Source organism: Myxine glutinosa, chromosome 6 (assembly GCF_964187855.1).
Source record: "Myxine glutinosa chromosome 6, kmMyxGlut1.1, whole genome shotgun sequence".
Classification (NCBI taxonomy): domain Eukaryota; kingdom Metazoa; phylum Chordata; class Myxini; order Myxiniformes; family Myxinidae; genus Myxine; species Myxine glutinosa.
The window spans coordinates 82,053,633-82,062,716 of NC_136266.1; the positions used below are offsets into that span (position 1 = coordinate 82,053,633).

Below are 9,084 nucleotides of genomic sequence, written 5' to 3' on the forward strand. Positions count from 1 at the left end.
TTCGTCCAAATCCGTCCAAAATATTTTGTATCGGTCTTGGCCCTATCACTCAATGGTGAAGAATCATTTAGAAATTAAATAATTCCCATATCCGAATCTTCACCAAAATCGAATCTATTTGTCCATGTCACACACACAACCTGTCCACCAAATTTCTTCCAAATCAGACAACAACTTTTTGAGATATCCCGCTACGTATAGTTTTTGGCCCTATCTCACAATGGTAAAAAATCACTAAAAATTCTACTAGCCGGATCCGAATCCGGATCTTCACCAAAATCTAATCATTTTGACCGTGTCACAAACACAACCTCTGCCAAATTTCATCTGAATACGTCCACAACTCTTTGTACTTGCAAAATCCAACCACCCCCCCCCACCCCCCCCCCCCCCTCGCGAAAAGAAAGGTTCCAATTATCCAGGAAATTATCCATTTCATCAAGATCAAAATTGACGATCTTGATCAAAGCTCAGGTCAATAGGATGAAAAGTGATCATTTTTAGATGAAAATTGATGATTTTAGAAGTTTGACCTTGAGTTGACCTTTGACCTCAAAAAGTTTGTTTCCCAATTCAGTGAGGCACTACGCAAATGCTGTTCATTTTTCAAGTCAATCGGATGAATTTTCAGATGAAAATGGATGATTTTGGAAGTTTGACCATGGGTTGACCTTTGACCTTTTGACCTCAAAAATAGTTTGTTTCCCAATTCAGTGAGGCACTATGCAAATGCTGTTAATTTTTCAAGTCAATTGGATAAAAATTGATGATTTTTCAGATGAAAATTGATGATTTTGGAAGTTTGACTTTGGGTTGACCTTTGACCTCAAAAATAGTTGTTTTCCCAATTTAGTGACTCAATGTACAAATGCTGTTCAATTTTCAAGTCAATCGGATTAAAAATGGCGATTTTAGAAATTTGACCTCCAAATGACCTTTGACCTCAAAATCAATAGGCTTCTCAAGTGTGACGTTTGATCCCTGGAAACATAAAACAAATTAATAACATTATACAGTATTTTGCGAATAAGTGAGCGTATTACTAAAATTAATGCTGGGTTGTTGACAGTAAACAAAATATTTCTGGAATTGTAAAATCGCAAATATTCACCGTCAATAAACTGTATTGGTGTACTGTAACATATGTAATTCATGTTGTTCAACTACTATCTGTGAAGTGATGTGTTCAATCGTAGTACCTTATAAGCTCAGAGTTAAGGGGTCATATATTTATTATGGACATTTGGTGGGAATAAGTAAATACGCTAGTAGTTGTCTAGTTTTTGTCTAGTTGTGGTGGTTACATTTGTATGAATTGCAACAATATATATTGTTGCAGTAGTGTTTGCCAACACCACCTGGTAGCATTGCTGGTTTAGACATTCAGGGTGTGTGCGCGTGTGTGTGTCGATGGAAGTTATCTCCATAATTTGGGTTTTAGAAGATGGAATGGAGTCATCCCAGGACTCGATATATCCACCCCAGCTTCGGTGAAGGATTGCGATTCATGGGCGAAGTTGTGAAGTTTTATTGTTCTCAGAGTTTTGTTCCGAGGGCTCTTATCAGGATCGTCACTGAGCCCCGTACAGCCTCCAACTGTAGTTCATTCGTGGTAATGTTCCCAGGGATAGTTTGTAGAATCTCTATAAGGTTCTTTGTTGTGTTGTGACTAAAGTTTGTTCACGGCATTAAAAAAAAAGTCGGGGTCTAAGGGAGTCTACGTGGGGTCAAAGTGGGTCCAGGTTTGATCCCCCAAAATAGGTATTTACTTTCTTCTCTGAAACTACACATACAATTCCAATGAAACTTCACCACAACCTTCACCACCCGTGATGTATAAATAGATGACATATGTAATAAATATCTAAATAATTCAAAACTTGTTTTTGAAATTTAATTGTTCAATCATCAACCCACAAGTTTATGTAAATGCAAAAAGGAATTAAAAGAAATAAAGCAATATCATCAAGTCATGTCCACAATGCTTTGAATCTCATTAAATATCTACAACAAAAGACAAGGCAGTATAAAGATAGAATTAGCAATAGCTTATCTGTATGGTTGGCTCTCTTAATTGACAATTTTGGGTCATTTCCACATATATATCAGGAAGTAGCGATTGTACGAGTACAACCAACGAACAGCATTTACAAGAAAACAGAGCATGGACAAATCAAAAAGGATTTGTAGTAGTTGATGCATGGAATGGTCTCCCTGGAAAGGTAGTGGTAGCAGAAAGGGTAGATAGGTTTAAAATGGAATTCCATAGGTACCGAGAGGCATTGGGGATGGAGGAGTACATGGATATTGGCAGGAATGCACAAGCATGATGGGCCTGATAGCCTATTCCAGCGTAGAACTTCCTTGTAAGTCCAGGAATCAGGGCTCCATCATCATCCTCCTGGAAGAGCTTTCCTTCTCCGTCTACTCCATCCCCTTTTCTTTCATGCTTTCTATGTTAATTCTCTTTAACATAAGGAGAACCACATTAACCTCCGCATAGAAACTCTTAAACACTTTGAAAATCAAACTTATCCGTGTTTTTTTTTTTATACCAGATCTCTCACAGCTCAACTCTTGCTCTCATCATTAGATATTCTGATAGACAATACAAGCGATATTTCCTTTATTATCAACAATCACCAAGGGCCGGCAGGATGGTCTAGAGGTAAGCACAATCACTGTGCCGTCTAGCCTGGGTTTCAAAACTGTCATCCTGGTGTCTTGCAGGCAGGGTGAAGCATCAATGTGGGTGCCCGTCCCTCCGATGGACGTTAAACTCGGTGCCCCATCTCACAGCATTACATGGCGGATGTTAAAGATCCCATGGTGTCCTTCGTGAAGAGTAGGTGAGCCATAGCTGGCACTTTGGGCAAACCAACGGCCACAGGTTGCATACAAAATCAAATGAATGAACAATCACCAAGGCCTCCACACTACACTAGATTGTGGGGGGGGTGGGGATGAAGAGGTTGAAGATGAAACTCCAAACAACATTGATGGGCAAGACCAGCATTTAGGAAAGGCCAACATCTCACCACAGATGTACTGTTGAAATCCAGAATTTTGGATGACATAAGGACAATTTGGAGATTGAAATGTACAAGTGATTGGGCAAAGAGGATCTAACTTTGAACTGTCCCAAGAATCATCGAACATTATTGAGGTCATCATCTCAAAATCACCTAAACCTTTTCCAGTTCCGACAATTCCGAAATCACAAAGCTTGCCCTCATTGCTTCTCACACCTCTTACATCATCAGAACATTCGTTCTGCGAATGTACCACGTCCTGCGACTCTTCTGTCTCAGATGTTTTTATATCACCATGACTGTCCACTGCTCCTGTGCACTGCTTGATTTTGCTGCAACTCTCAGTTTTCTGCAGCAAGGTGCACCTTTTGTTCTGCACATCCACCATGTTTCCACCACTGTTCAAGTCTTCAGTCATCTGGCATTCAAAATTCCTCTTCTCAAGGCCACAGCTCTTCTCACACAAAAGCCTGGAAGCCTGAAGCCATACAGGGCTTTCACTTTGTGGAGTTCTAAATCTTTGAACAACTTCAGTGACATCTGGATTCTCCATATGAGTTTGCAGGTGGCCAAGGAGGCTTGTGTAAGCTTGTGTCTGTGTTGAGGAATTGCAAAACAGAGCAACGTTGGTCATGCAGGCCTGAAATCCAGCCTTAAACTGTGCCTGCGACTCTCCTGGGGTGTCTTTGGTGTTGGGTTCTGTGAGAAGGACAGAAAGAGAATACAAATACAGGAAACTGTGGGTGAAGGTACAAATGAGCATAAATCTAAACTTGCACATTATTTTACTTTTCTTATGATCGCGCATCAACTGCAGCGTGCAGATGAATAACAAAATGGTGCAATCATAAATTAGTGAGATATTATGAACCTCCAAGGAGTTAACAATGACAACCTCTCTGGGATATCGTTCAAGCGAGAATGTTAAAGCTTCAGTCTTGGCCATGAGTGTCTGAACTGAGAATGCCTTGTTCTTCAAACGAATAAATAAGACAAAACACATTTTGATAAAATTGAACACAGGTGCTTTAGCCGAAAGACCAAGATGGTCTTTAGGCTAAAGCACCTGTGTAGAGACCGTGGTGAGGAAGTTTTTATTTATTTTATTTTATTTTTTTTTGCTCTGAAACAACTTGCCTTCTCTTCCTGGAAAGGAAACCTGATCAAAGGCAATCTCTGATCATTCCACAAAGTCCGCAACAAGTGTGTCCACTCTCAGGAGAGCCACAAACACCATCTGTCCAAATTTAACATTGAACTTTTAAACTCGTCTCCCTCCTCTAAAACCTGGTAGTGCCTCGTTAAGTCTGTCTCTGAAGTATTATATGCCCTCTTCCCTCTCCTCCAATGGCACAACAGCCAACTCAGCTCATGAGAAGGTCAAATGTCTCAATTCTGTGTTTACTTCAAAATCTTGTGTTCCGAACACCTCAATCTCTGTCACACCCAACTGCACTTGGACTACGATATTTTTTTTGCACCTAACATGGAGAAGTTTCTGGCAACCCTCGGCTCCAATTTTGCAACGGGATCGGACGTCATCAGCTCATGTGTCCTAAATAAATATTCTTTGCTGCTCTTGCACTTCCTCTCTCTGCACTTTTCATCCTATATTTTGCCCTAGGGCATCTTCCATCTGCTTGGAAGTCAGGAAACGTCACTGCATCACATAAAAAGGTTCAAAAACAAATCCCATCAACTACAGACCTATTAGCTTACCTCCAATTATCAGCATTGTCATGGAATCCATCATTGCAGTTGATATGAAATCATTCCTTTTTTCCAATGACCTCATTTCAGATTCAGACCAGGTCATGGGCATGGGGACATGGGCCATTGAGGAGGTCCTCGATGTCAGACCTGAGATCAGACCGGTCTCTCTAAACATATCTCGAGCTTGTGATGAAGTCCGGCACCCTGCCTTACTCTGTAAACTCTCTGCCTATGGTATTCAAGGCCAATTCCACACATGGCTTACTGACTTCCTCTACACTTGTAGCCAATGGTGTGGCTCTCAGTGGAATCCTTTCATCTCCTCGCCCTGTTAAGACTGGAGTCCCCCAAGTCAGTGTTCTGGGCCCAGTCTTATTCCCAATCTTTATCAACAATCTCTCCGATTCTCTGGAAAATCCCTTTTATCTATTTGCTGACGACTCCACCCTCTGCCATGACATCCCTCATCCTTCAGATAGGCAGGCAGCAGCATCTTCACTCTTCTTCACTTCGGATAGGCAGGCAGCAGTGGAAAACCCCCTTAGGGAGGGAGCAAATGAAGTCTCGACAACTTCTGCTATGTGACCAAGCAAGGCTAGTCCCCCTGGAAATTTGGTTTGAGATTGGATAAGTAATGAACGAATGTATCATTCGAATGTAAGACAGACAGCCACCAAATTGCGGATTTTAGTATGATGTAAACTACAAATATCAAACAACGTTATTTGTAATGCAATTTACATTTTTAACTGATCAGTGAACTTTTATCATAGGAATTATGACTAGTTTGAATGAAAAGGCCTCATAATCAACAAAAAGAGGAGTAAACATGTAATCAGAAGTTGTCTTACCTTGTGACCCAACATCGTGCAGGTTTTGTAAATGTGTCACTGTCATCTCCAGGATGTCAGCCTTTTCCAATTTTGAACAACGTGATTTCTGGAACAAAAGAACATGAGATGTTGTGAGATCTTGTGAAAAATATCACAGTTGTCCAGTGTTCCCATCTGAACCCCTGACTAGTGATGCAGGGACCACAGTTTATTTGTATACATCACCAAGCCTTGGAGGCTCGTGGTAGAGCTAGAGCAGAATGGAAGGGAACAAAATGGAGAGGGTTAAACGCAACAGCAGAGTACAAGTGGGAGTGAAATCAAAGGGAGAGGGAGAAGGACACATGGGGGGTGAAGAAGCTGCGTACAAGCTGAATGAAACACAGCAAGAAGAGGAGGCAGGGGAATGTGGGGATGAAACAGAAAAGGAAGAAACCAGCTATCATTTAACAAACGAAAAGAGGTGAGTGAGGGAGAGTGGGAAAAATCACAATAACCTAGAAAAAAAGGGAGTGCTTGGGAATGTGGTCCTTTGAGGTAGAAGAGATCATGATTATGGATGGGGTAGTGAGGTAGTGGTGAACAGATGTCTTGAAGCCCTGGAGGGAATAATGGGACTGAACATACTTGGGAAGTTGGTTTCACAGGTGTGAGAAAAGAGGAACAAATGAGTGAAGGTGAGCGGTGAGACTTGATTTTGGGGGGTTTAACAAGAAGAGGGTTACGGGCAGACAAAGTGTCCCCTCCAGAAATCTGGAACGGACATAGAACAAGAGAGGGCGGATGGTGCAAGACCAAACAAGAGGCGGTAGAATACAGAGCGGCCCCCAAATCCCATTTATGATACATGTTTGTCCATCGTCTACTAATGTCTTCGTCCTGCATGTGATTTATGTGCGAGCAGGTCCACGGGCATTAGGTCACTATAAAAATTAATAAATACCAAAAATTTACTAAAAATATACAAAAAAGTTTGATCCATACTTTCTTCAGATCTATTCAGAGCTTATGGGATTGAATAAATCTTTAGCAGGAGTTGGGCTACAAGATGCAATTTGTTGATCACTCTTATAATATTTTGCTGCTCCACATACGAGTTCCAACTAGAGTAAAGTCGATGGCGAGCCATCACAAATTCCCATGCTTCCCACCACAAACAAAGTTGAAAGATGGCAAAAAGTTCCACCAGGATTGATGCAATATGAAATTTTGAGGTTAAAATAATATTTTGTTTTGACTGATGTGACCCTAAGTCCACACCCCTTGGGGCATGAACCGGAGGTCAAATACGAAATATCTTAAATATTTCATGCTTCTAATGTTGATTGCATATACAAAGTTAGATTTAAAAATATTTAAAAATTTGCCTGTAATTTCATTTTTGGTATTTGACCTTTTTAGAACAGGCCTAAAAATGATACTGCTCACACACCTTGCTATGTGATGCTCATTAATCTCTAATTTAGTGGATTTCTGCACAACAGCTTTGGAGGAGATAGAATGACAGACAGATGGAGCCGATTACAATACACCCCTGCCCCAGTTTTTTTTATGAGTGGGGATAATAATTTTGACATGTTGTATTGGCAGATTTGAGATACTAGCAACGGTACCAGCCCTACGGGCGGGGCTTCAATTGGGAGGCCCAAATGAAAAGGCAAAATATTAGAAATTGAAGGCTTTTTTATTTTAAACGATTTATATAAACATCAGTTAAATCACATCACACGCAAATCATCAACATCTAAACAGTATTTGTAGAATTTCAATAAAAGCCACATCACCGTTCATATCGGTAAATATTATTCCATCGTGTTTGGAAAAACTGGAAAATTAGAAATTGGAAAAATTGGAAAATTGAAAAAAATTGGAAAAACAATATAGCCTATTTTACTCCAGGGGGTCCCAGGATTACCCACCCAAAATTTCGTTGCGATCGGTTCAGCCGTTTTTGCGGTACCTGGGAACAGACGGACAGCCAGACATTTGGTGAATTATAGTAAGATGGAGACGATGCAGAGGGAAAAAAAAAACCATTAGACTCACATCGCAGCGTGGGATATCCAGAACGAGAGCCTTGAGCTGCGCAAGGCTGGCGTTTATCCTCGCCCGTCTCCGTTTTTCCATAAGAGGCTTCAGGGACTACACAAGTGGAAGAATGTTCTTGTAAGTGTACAAGGGTTTAAGCATGTAAATTGGTTAAAGTGCCTAATTGTTCAATAATAACGAGGCAAAGTTGTTTAAAATTGCAACAATAATGTAGATGACCCACAGCTCATGCTTGAAAAATGATGTAAAAATGTGGTAACTTTTCAGGAGCAGCAAGGAAATATCTCTTCCTTGTGCTGCCCTGTCCGTGGGCAGGTCCAATGATGCCATAACGGTCTCACGGTAAGGACTGCATTGGAAGGTTTGCCATTGCCTTGCCAGTGGTAGCCCGAACAGGAATTTGTAACGTGCTCAGGGTGTTGGCGATACGTCGCCTACATTTTGCGAAAGACATTGTGGGGTCTTTAAAGTCCACCAGTTCATCTTGGCAGATAAGGATGCCCAGTTCATCAGAATTAGTGACACAATGCCGCACCTGTGACGTTCTAATCCGATAGTTTGTAGTCAGGTCGAGAATCGAGAATCAATATACCCAGACATATCACAAATGAAAAAGTCATAAAACCTTCACAATCAAATATTCAATAAGAAATAGACATCAATGCCAGAATACATTTCCAATAATCTAACTTATAAAAACAGTTAGAACTGATCAATTTTGCCACATATACATTGTCCCCAATATTTCTTTGATCTCTAGGGTTATTGTTAAATGAAGGTGAGGACCTGCCTGCCATTTCCCATGATTCTAAGAACTTAACGTTTGTTTGCAAAGTAGTTATTTTAAAATTACATTGTGATATCAAAGTGATAAATGTATAGGATGCGAATCTCTGGACAAAAAATGCAATAAATAATGTCTGTACAAATGAGTACCTTCCTCAAATGGACTCCTGACGTGCAAACTTGTCGTCTGACTTTAGAGGAAGGCGCGTTCGGGGCGGTCATTGTGGCCCGCAATGCCAACATCCCAAGTAGCAACATGCGACCGGCATCCCTTTCCAACTCCTTTTATAAACGGAGCCTCCACCTCCCCCCAACTTCCCTATTCTCTAATCCTCACCCCAACCCCTCACCCGCAGCCAACTTTCCTTGGTTAATTTATTGCCTTGGAATGGCCAGGTTCATAGTGTGGCTTCACAAAGTATTCACTTATCATAAGGTGCCCTTCCACCTCAAATGTCTCCCCCTGAGCCAGCCACATCTATCCAGGACCCCAAATAAATACGGTCTAAAGCACTGCATATACTTCTTGATCAAAGCAGGAGACTTTGAACACAGAGAATAAAGAAAATCTATTTTCTTTCTACATTTCTACTTTCTACAATCTACATTGAGTACCAGTTCACTGGTAATTCCCTGTTTGTCGTTTAAAGGCGGCAAAAAGGGTTGGCGTC

General features: G+C 40.9%; 1 protein-coding gene across 1 annotated transcript; it reads right to left on the bottom strand.

Annotated features, from left to right (window-relative positions):
* Positions 1-1,880: 1,880 nt before the first annotated feature.
* On the bottom strand, positions 1,881-7,957 carry LOC137429410 (uncharacterized). Its single transcript, XM_078779509.1, has 4 exons — positions 7,847-7,957; positions 7,625-7,720; positions 5,597-5,684; positions 1,881-3,731 (listed from the first exon to the last, which is right to left on the bottom strand). Exons 1-4 carry the CDS (start codon positions 7,955-7,957, stop codon positions 2,920-2,922), a joined length of 1,107 nt encoding a protein of 368 aa, XP_078635635.1. The 3' UTR covers positions 1,881-2,919.
* Positions 7,958-9,084: the final 1,127 nt, after the last annotated feature.

Coding starts and splice junctions, on each gene's coding strand:
- LOC137429410 (XM_078779509.1), bottom strand. CDS start 7,957: ATGGCATCATTGGACCTGCCCACGGACAGGGCAGCACAAGGAAGAGAT. Junction 5,685..7,624: donor TGGATATCCCACGCTGCGAT/GTGAGTCTAATG, acceptor CTTTTGTTCCAG/AAATCACGTTGTTCAAAATT. Junction 3,732..5,596: donor GCACGATGTTGGGTCACAAG/GTAAGACAACTT, acceptor TCCTTCTCACAG/AACCCAACACCAAAGACACC.